We start from the raw sequence: 18,885 nt of genomic DNA, 5'->3' as shown, positions 1-18,885 counted from the left end.
ACATACATGCATAAATGCACACACAGTCACAAACATACACACACACATACATACATGCATAAATACACACACAGTCACATACATACATACACACATACATGCATAAATACACACACAGTCACATACATACATGCATAAATACACACACAGTCACATACATACATACATACACACATACATGCATAAATACACACACAGTCACATACATACATACACACTTACATGCATAAATACACACACAGTCACATACATACGCACATACATGCATAAATACACACACAGTCACATACATACATACACACATACATGCATAAATACACACACAGTCACATACATACATACACACATACATGCATAAATATACACACAGTCACATACATACATACACACATACATGCATAAATATACACACAGTCACATACATACATACACACATACATGCATAAATATACACACAGTCACATACATACATACACACATACATGCAGAAATACACACACAGTCACATACATACATACACACATACATGCATAAATACACACACAGTCACATACATACATACACACATACATGCATAAATACACACACATACATGCATAAATACACACACAATCACACACACACACACATGCATAAATACACACACACACATGCATAAATACACACACAGTCACATACATACATACACACATACATGCATAAATGCACACACAGTCACATACATACATACACACATACATGCATAAATGCACACACAGTCACATACATACACACACACACACATACACACATAAACACCAATGGGTAAAACAGAAACACTAACCCCTGTAGTCAGAGACACTAGTGAGGCATCATGTCACATTCACATGCTATCAGTGCAGGCAGTGGCAGGTCAACATTTTTTATTGAAAAAAAAAAAAAAGAAGCTGGGCCCCTACCCTCAGGGGCCCAGTCGCAATTGCAACCTCTGCACCCCCTATAGTTTCGTCCCTGCGCAAGAGATTACTGCAGAGGGAGAGCAAGTGGATTTATATTCTAGACACATTGGTCCCTAAGGGATTAAACACACAATTTCTGCATCAGACATGTTTATATAATATTTTCAGGTTGTATGATACCTGGCTTGTGGCTGTAGAGCTCTCTTCAAGAATAGTGGCTGCTGTAGAAATTTCTCCTGGAGTGTGGGCTTTTGTAGAGCTCTCTGCAGTAGCAATGAACCAGACAGCAATAAAGCAGTATAGTAGCAGGGTCCGAGTCAAAGAGTAGTGTACGTAACTTGCACTACTGCTCCTTTGCCAATGCGGTCTCATGTTTATTGAAGCCAGATCTGGTGCTGTTTGTGCTGATTTATTAAGAGTGCTGATACTATTCAATCTTCCCATCACTGCCATCACAAATATATTTTCACAAATGGAAAGATCAAGGATAAAATGTGATTCCCGCTGCCTAGAAAACAATCCCATAATATGTTATTTATAACCTTATTGTTACCAAGTGCCCCTTTTTAGGCCTAAATATTTTAAAGAGTTTACTGTGCACCAATTAGACTATCATTTCTACAGTTAAAGGGACTTTAGACTAATCTGTTAATAAATGGAACAGCATATTCACAATTAACACTGCTTTGCAAAAGCGCTACATAAAACAATTTAAGGAATTTGTTAATTGAGATGTAACCTTTGAAATAATTACTTAGTATGTTTATCCTACGTAGTTAGCTATGGTCTATGGGCATTATATACAGAGTCCTTGCCTTTTCTAGAGAGTTTAAAAAAAAGTTACTCCTTTTTTCTAGTAAGGTCTGTAAATACAGTTACAATCTTCTTTTCTACAAGCCAAAGGAAATAAAGACATTGGGGTCAATTTATCAAGCTCCGCCGGAAGGCTCGCTGGAAACAGAAATTATGAAGCAGCGGTCTAAAGACCGCTGCTCCATAACTTGTCCACCTGCTCTGAGGCAGCAGACGGAAATCAACCTAATCAAATACGATCGGGTTGATTGACACCCCCTGCTAGCAGACTATTGGCCGCGAATCTGCAGGGGGCGGCATTGCACAAGCAGTTCACAAGAACTGCAGGTGCAATGATAAATGCCTAAAGCGTATGCTGTCGGCATTTATGGATGTGTGGTGGACATGATACGCTACATCGTATCATGTCCGCTCGCACGTTAATAAATTTACCCCATTGTGGTCATACCTAATAATAAATTTTCTATTTCAAAATCAGAAAAATAGGATTTTTTTTTTTAATAAATTGATCACTATCTGAATCGAGATTTAAAACTGTGTTTCCCGGAATAAACACCCAAAATGAATCATAATGGCTTACGATAAACAAAGACCGAAACCAATACAACTTGGTAGAATTGTGTGATTTTTTTTTATTACATTATATCACTAGCAACTTCAAAGCCAGTCACAAATTTCACTCTCCTGCAACATTAATACACACTATAAAAAACACTATGCAGAGACTCCATTTTAGATGCAGCGCAATGCAGGCAGGAGAGAGGAAAAATACAATAAGAGAAATAGAAAGAAAGGGACAGAGCAGGGATAGAGAGAGATGATTAGTTTCAATGTATGTACTGATGAAGAGTGAACTGCTAGATAATGTAAAGGTCAGGCAAAGGGAGATATCTAGACTAAACTTTTGAGATAGGGCACACAATTTTAAACAATTTTAAAACTTTCCAGTTTACTTTTATCATCAAATTTGCTTTGTTCTCTTGATATTCTTTGTTGAAAGCTAAACCTAGGTAGGCTCATATGCTAAAGTCACGTCCTTAAAGGCCGCCTCTTATCTGAATGCATTTTGACATTTATTTATTTTTATAAACTTTATTTATATTGAGATGACAAGTGTTATAAACATACACACCATTTCCAATATAAAATGTACATAAAGACACAATAACTATGCTGGTGGGTCGCATTTTTGAGGCATACATCAAACATTGACTAGCTCAGTTCATATCATGACCTGTTTTTGATAAGAGTCTCCTTTTGTCAGTCTTTGGTGCATAGAATGTCTCTCTTTACCTTCTTCTTGTCTCAGGTTTTCTTTGTCATCTCTTTTCCATTTTACTTTAATCTCCCTCCTTTTCCCTCTCCGGAGCTCTCCCTTATTCAAGAAGTAACTAATAGTTCAATACATTCCTGCCAAGAAAGTGCTAATCTTCTATCAAACACATTGTAAGAACATATCATAAAAACATATCACATGGAGATTAAACTTTTATGCAGTAACTCCCTTCCCTAAATACCTCCACTTCTTCCAACCTCCCGGGGTGCCATCCCACTCCCTGTGCCTAAACCATCTCTCTCTACATCTCTAGGAACCCAGTCTATTCGTATCTCATTGACTTTTCAGGCCTATATTCTTTTTCTCACTAGTGCTGGCTCTCTATGTCAGTGCCCTATGTCCCTGGACACTCATTCAAGTTGCCATTCTCCTCTTAGCTGTGCCTCCAGCAGGTAATCCGTGTTTCTAAGTGGGTACAGTAATCTTTTTAGTGTATTGTTGTCAAGCTGATGCAAGTAAGGCTCCCACCTTTTCATGAAACGTGATGTTTTTATATCCCTCAGTGTCTGCCTGTTCATTTGTTATTTGTGCATTTTGACATTTTTTAACAGCTAGACAGCTAGTTCTTGTGTGCCAAATAGATAACATTGTGCTCACTCCTGTGGATTTATTTATGACTCAGCACTGACTGGCTAAAATACTGTTTGTCAAAAGATTGATTAATAACTTGAAAATCACAAAACAGATATAAACAAGTAATAGATGTGATATGAAAAAGGATATAGTGAGTCAAAAAGCGTGCGATCATCCAATTTTCAATATCTAAAAGAAAATAGAAACATAATATAATGTATATTGCATCAAAATTAGAGGGATATTATTGTGTCAATATTGTACTCACATAACCTTGAGCTATATTAAGCTCAAGTACTGCACAGTCCTGAAACACAAAGCTGTCAGGCTCAGCTCTCGTCCGTATTTAATGGGTTAATTCTCCTGGGATGAAACACGGGCAAGATTCTAGTGGGCTAATATTTATGGGAATTAGAAAATTAGGCCACCACTGGAAAGGGACAACAAACTGTCTAAGTTGGAAATTAAATGGATTTTCAAACTCAGCACTTTAGTACCAATGGGTCTAAATGTTGGGTTTAAAATATGCAATTTTTTAACTTAATTATGGAATTATAGTGTTACTTTATTCCTTGTTAGATTTATATGATTATACATTATGTTTTTATTGTAATGTAAAGCATTGCTGTAAGTATATGTAATACCATCTTAAAACAATATAAATATGTGCCTAAGTTATGTAAAATACGTTTTAATCATATATATAGAATACAACTCAATACCTTGATAGACTCAAATGTTTGCCAAATATATAGCTTATTTTCTTTGATAAGATTCCATAAAACCAATGCTAATAAGAAGGCAGTAAGTGGAGTTTAATGATATAAAGATAAGTAATACCATCTTAAATTTGACTATGAACATACGATTTATTCTAATTGGTGGAAGCTTGTTTAACACAAGAGGAATCAGACTGCTTCAATGATTCCCTTGAAAAAGCCAGGTGGGCGTGGCGAAATGTACGTCAGGAACATTTGGATTTAGTGACATCACAGAGAAAGGTGCTCTCCTCGTAGAGATTGGTAACAAAACAGATACTTTGCACAACAATCTGCTACCAACCATGTTGGAGACTGTGGATACAAATTGTTTTGTGTCAACTTTACACTGTAACCCTTAGTGACTCATGATCCTGATAAATATTTTGGTTTTAATATTTTAAATATATAGAGCTTTTTAAAGAAGCGATTCCAGATTGAATAATAGCTCCTGAAAAGTATGAGTAGGTGTTCACAAAGTTTAATTTATTATACACAGTATCCCACTATGTTTTATTTTTTTATTTCTTAACACATCACAGGAGAATTAACCCATTAAATACAGGCGAGAGCTGAGCCTGACAGCTTTGTGTGTCAAGACCGTGCAATACTTGATAGCTCAAGGTTATGTGATTACAAAATTGACACAATAATATCACTCTAATGTATTTGCAATATTACACTATATTATGTTTCTTTTTTCTTTGAGATATTGAAATTTGGGTGATCACACGCTTTTTGACTCACTATATCCTTTTTTATATCATATTTATTACCTATTTGTCAAAAGAACTGAGATAAGGAGGCAGTCAGCAGAGGCTTAGGTAATCACATAGGTAAAACATTTATTAATATAACCGTGTTGGATATGCAAAACTGGGCAATGGATAATAAAGAACACAAATTTTCAGATGAAGAAAACATAGCTTTTATTGAGGCAATATTAGAGCAATATTTATTGTTATTTGCAAATTGCAACATATTATAAAAAAAGTGCCAGATTACAAGTGGAGCGCTATCGTTTGCATACAAGTTAAATTGCGCTCATATTACAAGCTGAAAGTAAAATGCAAACACATGAATGCAATCGCAATTTAAGGTAGAATGACTACCGTGACCTCAGAGCTAATAAAAATTATTAAAAAAATATTGCACACAAAAGTTTTAAAGGCGATTGCAGGTTTTTGACAAACAAAAATTGTCAAAGGGCTTTAACATATTTACATGCATATACATATCTAAATATGTATATGTATGACTATGTATGTATATATATATATATATATATATATATATATATATATATATATATATATATATATATATATCTATATACACATGTTTTTATGTATTCATATGTGTATATATGTATTTACAGACATATAAACACATATACATATGTACACATATATAAACATACATATATATATATATATATATATATATATATATATATATATATATATATATATATATATATATATATATATATATATATATATACAGTATATATATATAAGAACATTGGCTTCGCTGTCAAGTAGATGTCAAGTAGATAAAAACATGTAAAATTATATTTATGCAATATTCATATTAAATACATTTTTTAACTATGTATTTACTATAAATATTTCACATTCCAATGTTCTGCACATAGGGGAATATAAGTTTTTATAGATAGATATTCATATATATCTGTATATATTTATACCTATATATATATATATATATATATATATATATATATATATATATATATATATATATATATATATATATATATATTCATCTTTATATATAGGCATAGATATATATTGTACCAAAATAATATTAATAAAAATACAATAATTTGACAAGTAAGTTTTAATTTAATTTAAGTTAGGGAAATTGTAATTTTAATATAAAGTTAGGGGGCATTAGGTTTAGGGGTTACTAGTTTAATTTAGTTTATTGTGATGTGGGGGGCTTTCGGTTTAGGGGTTAATAGTTTACTTTAGAATATTTCATTGTGGGGGGCTTGCGGTTTAGGGGTTAATAGGTTTATTATAGTGGTGCCGGTGTAGGGCTTAATAGCTTGCGATGCGGGAGGGCGGCGGTTTAGGGGTTAATAACTTTATTATAGTGGTGAAGATGTCGGGAGCGGTGGAATAGTGGTTAATCTTTTTTTTTAGTGGCGGCGATGTCGGGAGCGACAGATTAGGGGTTAATAACTTTAATATAGTATTTGCGATGTGGGAGGGCCTTGGTTTAGGGGTTAACAGGTAGTTTATGGGTGTTTAGTGTACTTTGTAGCAGTTTAGTTAGGAGTTTTATGTAACAGACTTGTAGCGTAAAACTCATAACTACTGCTTTTAGATTGCGGAACGGATCTTGTCGGTATAGGCTGGAACGCAGGTTTTTTAGCATCAACGCAAAACTCGTAATGACAGCGCTATGGAAGTCCCATGAAAAAACGTCATTTTTACGTGTGCAGGACTGACATTGCGGTACAGGCTAAAAGGCTTCCGGTACAGCTATACCGACAAGACTTGTAATGGCTGTGGTGCTGTTTTAACGCTGAAAAGGACATTTTTTCAGCATTAAAACACGAACGCACAACTCGTAATCTTGGTGTATGTTTTTTAATGACATGAATGCACATGTATACATAATATTATGGAACCTAGGTTGTACTGCAGCTATCAGGAGTGTTTCTGCCCATGTGCAGACATGTTAGCACTGGAATGTAGTGAAAGATAGAATTCAGTATTGCAGCACCCATGACTAGAGGGAGGTGAAGAATTACCTCAATACTACGCTTATAAAATGTTTAGGGCCAGATTATGAGTGGAGCGCATACATTTGTGTGCAAGCCATAAAGGGTTTATTGTAGGTGTTTGTGCTTGTCTGGCTTACCGCTCATATTACGAGTTGAAAGTAAATGCGATCACTTGAGCACAATTTGCAATTTAAGCTAGAATGATTACCGCGTCCTCAGAGCTCTAGTTAACTGTTTTGCGAAACATAAAGTTGCACAAAACACATCAAAATGAGTTAAAAAGTACACTTAGGGGTCAATTTACTAATGTGCGGGGGGACATGCGTGTGAAAGCTTGTGAAATACTTGTGCAATGCTGCCCCCTGCACATTTGCGGCCAAACAGCCGCTATCAGGGGGTGTATCCGATCTGGCTGATTGCTGTCCTCCACCTCATAGGTGGCAGACAGTGAAATGCTTGTGCAATGCCGCCCCCTGATCACCGGTGGCCAATTGGCCGCTAGCAGGGGGTGTCAATCATCCCGATCATTTTCAAGGACAAAGAGCTTCATCATTGGAAGATTGTGATACACACATATGGCATTCCTGCTGAATAGAGTGATGGCATCTGTAAACTGTATATTTTAATATATAACATACATAACCATTGCTTAGTCAATTACTCTTTCCAGATAAAGAATGTATTAAGAAAATAATCCCTAGAACCAATAATACCATAGTAATTTGTTTTTCTAGAGAAATATCATAGTCTTCTTCTCACAACCATTGATTGCATTTGGAGGCATAAAATAACTACTAAACACAGTAAAAGAGCTCAATAAATAAATGCATAATAAAAAAAAATGCAAAAACACATTGTTTGAATTTTAAATGAGTTGTGGCTTTATTTCTGACATTTGTCAAATTCAGTTACATTATCCTTCCTAACCAGCCAATTACAAAATGCATATATGTATGCCCTGTGACTTTTCATTTTGCTCAATAGGAGTTGGTGCCTCAGAGAGTGGTCATATAAAAAGACTGCACATTTAGATGATGGAAGTTAAATGCAAAGTGTGTGCTCTATCCGAATCATGAATGTTTAATTTTGACTTGACTGCCCCTTTAATCTTTTGGCACAATTAATCATACATTGAAAAAAATGCATTCTATATAAACAATGGAATGGTGGGGGTTTGTTTAAAACTATGGGAGATGGTTCTTATGTTATTTTTACACCTAATATAACATTAACATAACTAGAAATCTGCTCCCAGAAGGATTTAATGCTAGAGCATTCCCAATACCATCATACATAAGTATGGGTGCCAATCTTTCCACTTTAACATTTATTTGAGTCTAAGGGGTAAATATGAAGTTGTTGCAGGGAAAATTACCATCTGTATAACTTGTTTCTACAATCACAGTGGATACAAATGATTTCTTAGTATAATAGGAAAAACAGAATTTATGCTTACCTGATAAATTACTTTCTCTTGCGGTGTATCCAGTCCACGGATTCATCCTTTACTTGTGGGATATTCTCATTCCCTACAGGAAGTGGCAAAGAGATCACACAGCAGAGCTGTCCATATAGCTCCCCCTCTAGCTCCACCCCCCAGTCATTCGACCAAAGGTTAGGAAGAAAAAGGAGAAACCATAGGGTGCAGTGGTGACTGTAGTTTAAACAAAAAAATTTTACCTGACTTAATTGCCAGGGCGGGCCATGGACTGGATACACCACAAGAGAAAAGTAATTTATCAGGTAAGCATAAATTCTGTTTTCTCTTGCAAGGTGTATCCAGTCCACGGATTCATCCTTTACTTGTGGGATACCAATACCAAAGCTTTAGGACACGGATGAAGGGAGGGAACAAGACAGGTACCTTTTAAACGGAAGGCACCACTGCTTGTAAAACCTTTCTCCCAAAAATAGCCTCCGGAGAAGCAAAAGTATCGAATTTATAAAATTTGGCAAAAGTATGCAGTGAAGACCAAGTCGCTGCCTTACAAATCTGATCAACAGAAGCCTCATATTTGAAAGCCCATGTGGAAGCCACTGCTCTGGTAGAATGAGCAGTAATTCTTTCAGGAGGCTGCTGGCCAGCAGTCTCGTAGGCCAAACGGATGATGCTTTTCAGCCAGAAGGAAAGAGAGGTAGCAGTCGCTTTCTGACCTCTCCTCTTACCAGAATAAATAACAAACAAGGATGATGTTTGTCTGAAATCCTTAGTTGCTTGTAAATAGAATTTTAAAGCACGAACCACATCAAGATTGTGTAACAGACGTTCCTTCTTCGAAGAAGGATTAGGACACAGAGAAGGAACAACTATTTCCTGGTTAATATTCTTGTTAGAAACAACTTTAGGAAGAAAACCAGATTTGGTACGCAAAACTACCTTATCTGCGTGGAACACCAGGCAAGGCGAATCACACTGTAAGGCAGATAATTCTGAAACTCTTCGAGCACAAGATATAGCTACCAAAAACAAAACTTTCCAAGATAATAACTTAATATCTATGGAATGTAAAGGTTCAAACGGAACCCCTTGAAGAACTGAAAGAACTAGATTTAAACTCCATGGCGGAGCTACAGGTTTATAGACAGGCTTGATTCTGACTAAAGCCTGAGCAAACGCTTGAACGTCTGGTACCTCTGCCAGACGCTTGTGTAAAAGGATAGACAGAGCAGATATCTGTCCCTTTAAGGAACTAGCTGACAATCGTTTTCTCCAATCCTTCTTGGAGAAAAGACAATATCCTGGAAATCCTAATCTTACTCCATGAGTAACCCTTGGATTCACACCAACAAAGATATTTTCGCCATATCTTATGGTAGATTTTCCTGGTGACAGGCTTTCTAGCCTGAATCAGAGTATCTATAACTGACTCAGAGAAACCATGCCACCAACGACCAAGCGTTCAATCTCCAAGCAGTTAGACGCAGAGAAACTAGATTTGGATGCTTGAATGGACCCTGTATTAGAAGATCCTACCTCATTGGCAGTGTACATGGTGGGACAGATGACATGTCCACTAGGTCTGCATACCAAGTCCTGCGTGGCCACGCAGGCGCTATCAGAATCACTGAAGCCTTCTCCTGCTTTATTCTGGTGACCAGACGAGGGAGAAGAGGAAACGGTGGGAAAACATAAGCCAGATTGAAGGACCAAGGCGCTGCTAGAGCATCTATCAATACCGCCTTGGGGTCCCTGGACCTGGATCCGTAGAAAGTATGTTTGGTGTTCTGACGGGACGCCATCAGATCCAACTCTGGAGTGCCCCATAGCTGAGTCAGCTGGGCAAATACCTCCGGGTGGAGTTCCCACTCCCCCGGGTGAAAAGTCTGACGACTTAGAAAATCCGCCTCCCAGTTGTCTACTCCTGGGATGTGAATTGCTGAGAGAAGGCAGGAGTGATTCTCCACCCACCTGATTATTTTGGTTACTTTTTTCATTGCTAGGGAACTCTTTGTTCCCCCCTGATGATTGATGTAAGCTACAGTCGTGATGTTGTCAGACTGAAATCTGATGAATTTGGCCGCAGCTAGTTGAGGCCATGCCTGAAGCGCGTTGAATATCACCCTCAGTTCCAGAATGTTTATCGGGAGAAGAACTTCTTCCCGAGACCATAAGCCCTGAGCTTTCAGGGAGTCCCAGACTGCACTCCAGCCTAACAGACTGGCGTTGGTCGTTACAATGATCCACTCTGGTCTTGCGGAAACATATTCCCTGAGACAGGTGATCCTGAGACAACCACCAGAGAAGAGAATCTCTGGTCCCCTGGTCCAACTGTATTTGAGGAGACAAATCTGCATAATCCCCATTCCACTGTTTGAGCATGCACAGTTGCAGTGGTCTGAGATGTATTCGAGCAAAAGGGACTATGTCCATTGCCGCTACCATTAATCTGATTGCCTCCATGCACTGAGCTACAGATGGCCAAGGAATGGAATGAAGAACTCGGCAAGTAGTTAAAAGTTTTAACTTTCTGACCTCCGTCAGAAATATTTTCATTTCTACCGAATCTATTAGTGTTCCCTGGAAGGGAACCCATGTGAGTGGGGACAGAGAACTCTTTTTAATGTTCACCTTCCACCCGTGAGACCTTAGAAAGGCCAATACAATCTCCGTGTGAGCCTTGGCTCTGTGAAAGGACGATGCCTGAATTAAGATGTCATCCAAATAAGGCGCCACTGCTATGCCCCTCGGTCTTAGAACCGCCAGAAGGGACCCTAGCACCTTTGTGAAAATTCTGGGAGCAGTGGCTAAACCGAATGGAAGAGCCACGAACTTGTAATGCTTGTCCAGAAAAGCGAACCTGAGGAACTGATGATGATCTTTGTGGATAGGGATATGCAGGTACGCATCCTTTAGATCCACGGCAGTCATATATTGACCTTCCTGGATCATAGGTAAGATTGTCCGAATGGTCTCCATCTTGAATGATGGGACTCTGAGGAATTTGTTTAGAATTTTTAGATCCAGGATTGGTCTGAAAGTTCCTTCTTTCTTGGGAACCACAAACAGGTTTGAGTAAAACCCCAGTCCTTGTTCTGCAATTGGAACTGGGTATATCACTCCCATCATATGTAGATCTTCTACACAGCGTAAGAACGCCTTTTTCTTTGTCTGGTCTGTAGACAGACGAGAAATGTGGAACCTTCCCCTTGGAGGGGAGTCCTTGAATTCTAGAAGATATCCCTGGGTAACAATCTCTAATGCCCAGGGATCGTGAACATCTCTTGCCCAAGCCTGAGCGAAGAGAGAGAGTCTGCCCCCTACTAGAAACGGTCCCGGATCGGGGGCTACCCCTTCATGCTGTCTTAGTAGCAGCTGCAGGCTTTTTGGCCTGTTTTCCCTTGTTCCAGCCCTGGTAAGGCTTCCAGGTTGCCTTGGGCTGTGAAGCGTTACACTCTTGATTTGCAGCTGTAGAGGCTGAAGCGGGACCGCTCCTGAAGTTACGAAAGGAACGAAAATTAGCCTTGTTTTTAGCCCTAAAGGGCCTGTCCTGAGGGAGAGCATGGTCCTTTCCCCCGGTGATTTCTGAAATAATCTCTTTCAATTCTGGCCCGAAAAGGGTCTTTCCTTTGAAAGGGATATTTAGTAATTTGGATTTTGACGACACATCGGCCGACCATGACTTGAGCCAAAGCGCTCTGCGCACCATAATGGCAAAAGCTGAATTTTTTGCCGATAACTTAGCTAATTGCAAAGCGGTATCTGTGATAAAAGAATTAGCCAGCTTTAGAGATTTAATTCTATCCATAATTTCGTCATATGAGGTCTCCCTCTGGAGCGACTCCTCCAGCGCATCAAACCAGAAAGCCGCTGCAGTAGTTACAGGAATAATGCAGACAATAGGTTGGAGAAGGAAACCTTGTTGAACAAACATTTTCTTTAGTAAACCTTCTAACTTTTTATCCATAGGATCTTTAAAAGCACAACTGTCTTCGATTGGTATGGTTGTGTGCTTAGCAAGTGTAGAAACAGCCCCCTCTACCTTAGGTACCGTCTGCCACGAGTCCCGCCTGGGGTCAGTTATGGGGAACATTTTCTTAAAAATAGGGGGGGGGGAACAAAAGGGACACCTGGTCTATCCCACTCCCTAGAAACAATATCCGCAACCCTTTTAGGGATCGAAAACGCATCAGTGTATACAGGGACCTCTAGGTATTTGTCCATTTTACACAATTTCTCTGGAACCACCATAATTTCGTCATATGAGGTCTCCCTCTGGAGCGACTCCTCCAGCCCATCAAACCAGAAAGCCGCTGCAGTAGTTACAGGAATAATGCAGACAATAGGTTGGAGAAGGAAACCTTGTTGAACAAAAATTTTCTTTAGTAAACCTTCTAACTTTTTATCCATAGGATCTTTAAAAGCACAACTGTCTTCGATTGGTATGGTTGTGCGCTTAGCAAGTGTAGAAACAGCCCCCTCTACCTTAGGTACCGTCTGCCACAAGTCCCGCCTGGGGTCAGTTATGGGGAACATTTTCTTAAAAATAGGGGGGGGAACAAAAGGGACACCTGGTCTATCCCACTCCCTAGAAACAATATCCGCAACCCTTTTAGGGATCGAAAACGCATCAGTGTATACAGGGACCTCTAGGTATTTGTCCATTTTACACAATTTCTCTGGAACCACCATAGGGTCACAATCATCCAGAGTGGCTAATACCTCCCTAAGCAATACGCGGAGGTGTTCCAATTTAAATTTAAACGCTAGTGAATCTGATTCTGCCTGATGAGAAACCTTTCCTGAGTCGGAAATTTCTCCCTCAGACATCCAATCTCTCACCCCCACTTCAGAGTGTTGTGAGGGTACATCAGATAAGGCTACCAAAGCTTCAGACTGCTCATAATCTGTTCTTAAAACAGAGCTATCGCGCTTTGCAGGAAAAACTGGCAGTTTGGATAGAAAGGCCGCAAGGGAATTATCCATGACTGTCGCTAGTTGTTGCAATGTAATAGGGGCAGACGCACTAGAGGTACTAGGCATCGCTTGAGCGGGCGTAACTGGTTGTGACACATGGGGAGAGGTAGGCGGACTATCCTCATTACCTTCAGTCTGAGAATCATCTAGGGTCACACTTTTAAGTGCAACAATATGATCTGTAAAGTGTATAGACATATTAGTGCAATTGGGACACATTCTGAGAGGGGGTTCCACCATGGCTTCTAAACACATTGAACAAGGATTTTCCTTAGTGTCAGACATGTTTAACAGACTAGTATTATACACAAGCAGGCTTGGAAAACACTTTAATCAAATAAAAAAACACAATTTGAAAAAAACGTTACTGTGCCTTTAAGAAATAAAAAGAGCACACAATTTTACAAAACAGTGAAAAATGCACCAATCCTTTTGAAATTTTCACAGTATGTGCCTAAGGCTTTAATATGATTGCACCACAAGTTTCAGAATGATTAACCCCTTAATGCCCAAACCGGAGCAGCCTAAAGCCAACAACCGGTTAATTAACTACAGCACCTTGCCACAGATTACTGCTGTGGCCCTACCTGCCCTTAGGGATCAGTTTTGGGGAAATAAAGCTTCTTTTAAGTCCTCAATCAGCCTCTGGACCCTCCATGTGAAGCAGCATGAAACTGTATTTCAATACTAACTGCGCATCTGTGGCACAAAATTAGGCCCCTCCCACTCCACTCCGGAGTTGTAAGGCCTACCAAAATCACTTCTAGGTGACTAAATTTATGCCATGTGGAAAATAACCCTAAAAAAACACTCCAAAGTGCTTAAAAAGTGTCTCCCACGAGTATTTCTTAAAATAAATAATCGATTGCCCTGCATTAGTGTCAACCAGCCTATTTAGCCCTGTTAAGTAAGCATTCAATTCTATACTAAGTCTCAGAACATAGCTTACCCTCCCCACATGAGGATCTTGTCAGTCTTCTAGCATTATCTCAGTCTTGTCTAGAAAAAAATGACTGAACATAACTCATTGCAGTCAAGCCTGCAAACTGTTCCCCCCAACTGAAGTTTTCTGGTACTCCTCAGTCCTGTGTGGGAACAGCAGTGGATTTTAGTTACAACATGCTAAAATCATTTTCCTCTCAGCAGAATTCTTCATCACTTTTCTGCTAGAGAGTAAATAGTACAAACCGGTACCATTTAAAAATAACAAACTTTTGATTGAAGATATAAAACTACAAATCTAACACCACATTCACTTTACCCTCCCGTAGAGAGACCCTAGTGCTTAGAGCCGGCAAAGAGAATGACTGGGGAGTGGAGCTAGAGGGGGAGCTATATGGACAGCTCTGCTGTGTGCTCTCTTTGCCACTTCCTGTAGGGAATGAGAATACCCCACAAGTAAAGGATGAATCAGTGGACTGGATACACCTTGCAAGAGAAAAACTTGTAATCTGCCTGAACAAAGTTAGTGTAGAGCTCCTATTCTCTTTGAGCTTTGAAGAGGGGTATGTTTGTAGTATCTCTGAGCATTTTATATGTGATAGATACATTTTCAATACATCTCTGATAAGGACCAAATACGTTCAAGGGGTATTAGGGTCTAAAGAAATCTTCTGTATGTGTACTATGTATAGAAATAATGAATTTGGAAATATGAGAACCATCTAGCAAAGTGTGGGTCAATTGACTGATTTGGTGGAGTGGAGTGGGTGGGCAAAAGTGGATAGATATATGTTTTAAAGAAGCACAAAGTTTATCCTAAACTAATAATGTTGCTAAATCAATGGTGTTTGAATCAACTTTCGGGGATCTGTATTTTGTAGGAGGCCAACATAATTCTAACTGGGGGTTTAACAAGAAAGGCCTCCAGTTGAACTTAAGGTCTAGAATCCCTAGCTTGATTCCCAGATATCACATGTGTAAATATTATTATTATTATTATTGGTTATTTGTAGAGCCCCAACAGATTCCACAGCGCTAAATAGCTCTATACTTTAATAAATGGAGAGATTGGGAACCTCCAATCCCCCATCCTACTTACTAAGATATAGAGAATTATGGTTCACTCTTGATTTAGAGTTGTTCCATATAAGTTGTTCTAGAATGCGGGGTAGTAAATTGATAAACTGTACCGTTAAACCAAAAGCTAATACCAGGACTGTAGTTCTTGAATTATCATGTAAATGAGATCATTCAAATTTAGATCAAAACATAACTGGAGGGGATAATGAATGTATTATACCCAGGCATTAATAGTATCAGAGATCAAAAAAATATTTACAAGGCTTATCATTAAAAGTCACATTTATATGCATAATGGCTAATTTGCCAATATTTATTGAGAAATTGGAGCATTGTTTATAAGTGGTTAGGGTCTCTAAAAGTACTGTGAGAGAGGTAGTAGGTGATGCTAGAGTGAATAAGATTTAATCTGTGAAAATAAAATGTGTTTTAAAGAATCAATAGAAACACCTATAATCTCATAAGGATCTCCTATATACGCTGCAAGAACCCTACTGTCAGTGCAAACAGGAGAGTGACAATGGGCACTCTTGTCTGCTGAGATCTCTAATCGCAAAACCTCTAGAAGTATTCCTATGTGCTTGGACTCTAATTATAGGGCTTGTATATAATGCCTGAATGCTATTGATGAACTTCTGTGGAAGTCCAAACCGAGAGAGAGTGGGTCAGAGGAATTGCCATTCCACCTTGTCAAAAGCCTTCTCTGCATCTGTAGAAAGTAAGTAATATCAGAGAGGTACTTAATAGTGCATCAACTGAACTACTCTTGTGGTTTTATCTTTTTGCCCTTTGTCGCAAGATAAAACCCATATGTATTAGGGTGGGCAAGTGGCAATTGAATCACATTGCTAGTATTTTTGCATATCTTTTACCAAGTTTTGGTAAAAAAAAAACAATTACAGTAATAAGAGCTTTCAACAAAGATTTTGAAAATTGGACACCTTGGTCTATGGAATGAAACAATGCGAGTAAATGTACACCCAGTTGTTGTGTAAACTTTATTGCCTTCATCCCCTCTTGTTGAGTGATTGGGAAATCCGCCATAGTGTCTACCAATAGTGAAGGAAGGCTGGGCCAAATAGATTTCTACTGATTTAGTCTAATATTGAAAACTAGCTTCTGCTTAATGTAAATTAGTGTGATAATCAGCATATCAATCAAAGTCTATATTAAAGAAAAATAGTTCTGATTGAAGAGTGTTTTTTTCATCAACAGAACTAGACACTTCAGAACAAAATTCTGTCACTTCAGAGGACAGTGATCCTGATTCTTCCTCTTCCTCCTCTCTCCCCAACCCACTTTTGTTGTTACAGGGTCCTAGTATTATGGAGTCAGAAGAAAGTGAACCTGTGGTACATCCGAAAATTAAGAGCAAGAGCAAGAAACTCCTTTTAGGGAAAGGAAAAGGATGAGAAGAGCGGGAAGAAGGAGGAAGAAGAAGAGCCTCAAAAAGAAGACAGAAGAAGGATTAGCCCTTGCAGTCCTAAATTTATTGGACTTTCCTTTAAATGATGATCATGTCAAAGTGTTATCTAGAGGTTTGGGGTTTGCTCCCACACATGTTTTTTTCACCTTTCACTATATTATTGGATATAAATAAGTTTGTACGCAAACTAGCTTTGAAAAGATTTTTTTATGATCCTGAGAAGGATAATATTCAATTGTCTGTTGCTTGTAACAATATTCAGCCCTTTGTAAATGCCAGTGTCTTAACAGATACCCATCACACAGACCCTGAAAACATAAATTTTTATTCTCATGTAACCTTTGATGAGGTATCGTCTTTGGAAAAATTAAGAGATTTGGATCCTGGTGATGGGGGACCTGATGACTCATTCTAAAGCCCAAAAGGGTTGCATCAGGTTTTTAACCTATACAATCTATAGGTACATACATACATTTATTCCAGAAAAGAGTAGAACTGGATGTTCTAAAATTGAGTGAGATGGTTAAGACTGGAGGTGTATCTGTTCATTCACCTAACTTGAGTTCACGAGAGAGTTTGGCACTTAATCAGTTGCGGGAGAGCCGCGACATTGTCATCCGGTCTGCAGACAAGGGTGGCAATGTTGTGGTTCTCAACAAAACTGACTATTTGAAAGAGGCCCTGAGACAATTGGGTGACAAAGCCACCTATAGGCAACTTACTTGTAATCTGGTAAATATTTTCAAGCAGAAATTGGAAAAAAAATCTTGATGAAGCACTAGGAATTTTGACTGAAAATGAAAAATGTTCCCTAATACCTGAGTATCCAGTGACACCCATCTTTCATCACCTGCCCAAAACACATAAATGAATGGTCAATTCACCAGGCCGTCCCATTATTTCTGGGATTAGCTCCTTGTTTGAGCCATTGTCTGAGTGGGTTGACTCAATTTTGCAACCAATGGTGAGGAGTCTGAGCAGTTATTTACGAGACTCAGGCTATCTTATCTCTTTAGAAATGTACAAATATGTGTGCAAGAGAGATTTGCAACACACAAAGAGAAAGATTGCAGGTTGCTGGATTGTGTAATAACTGTACCCACTGTAGATAAAGGTCAGACACATAAAGAATAAGTAAGTATCAAAATCATCCGATCATTCACATTTATACTAAATAACTTTATTAGTGAAAAAATATATTGAAAGTCCGGCTGGACTCATACACATGCACACACACACATACTATTAAAACTAGCTGGAACTCAGATAATATTATTGGTATATCAGATAGCACTCCCGTATTCAAATTATAGTAACTAGCAGGGAATCTAAACTATTTATAGTGTTGCAATATTGAACCCTGTTAGTATATAATAGATTATAGACAGCAAGAAAAAATAATTGCTGTATTAGTTAGTCCTCCTTTAAGGCAAGTCTACACTATTAGGATAGGCAAAAACACTGTATAGTCTGAAGTGCTGGGTATTAGTGCATGAATTAGCCAACCCAAGCACAGCCTTAAATATCTGCGTGTTTGAGTCCTAAACTGAGTGAGAGTTGCACTGAGATTATTGTTAACGATACTATTGCTAGTAATAGTTCAAGTGGTCAATATATAGGCCCCATAGATATAAAATATAAGCCTGGATTAAAGAGACAAAATATGTTGAGTGCCTCTTATTGAGCCACAATATAGCTGTTTGCCGTGGTATTTGTGACCTGGTATTCAGGGTGGATATATTTGAACAAATTAGCATAGACCGATATTGTTTGCTACAAACTAACAGACCTTGTCGTAATTTTACCACATCCAATAGTAGTGCTTGATAAGCTAGTTTGAATGTGG

The 18,885-nt window shown here is 38.4% G+C and overlaps 1 protein-coding gene across 2 annotated transcripts in view; it reads right to left on the bottom strand.

The window, feature by feature from the left end:
* Positions 1-18,885, bottom strand: part of LOC128663450 (uncharacterized) — a 130,565-nt gene that overhangs the window by 105,027 nt on the left and 6,653 nt on the right. For both annotated transcript variants that reach the window (XM_053717779.1, XM_053717780.1), the window contains exon 2: positions 1,119-1,446. In XM_053717779.1, coding sequence (XP_053573754.1) covers positions 1,119-1,391 — 273 coding nt within the window. In that variant the 5' untranslated portion in view covers positions 1,392-1,446. The remainder of the gene's footprint in view (positions 1-1,118; positions 1,447-18,885) is intronic.

The sequence above is a fragment of the Bombina bombina genome, chromosome 6 (assembly GCF_027579735.1).
Source record: "Bombina bombina isolate aBomBom1 chromosome 6, aBomBom1.pri, whole genome shotgun sequence".
NCBI classification, from domain to species: Eukaryota; Metazoa; Chordata; class Amphibia; order Anura; family Bombinatoridae; genus Bombina; species Bombina bombina.
The sequence above is the reverse complement of the archived record's forward strand: the minus strand, read 5'-3'. Positions and strand labels throughout refer to the sequence as shown.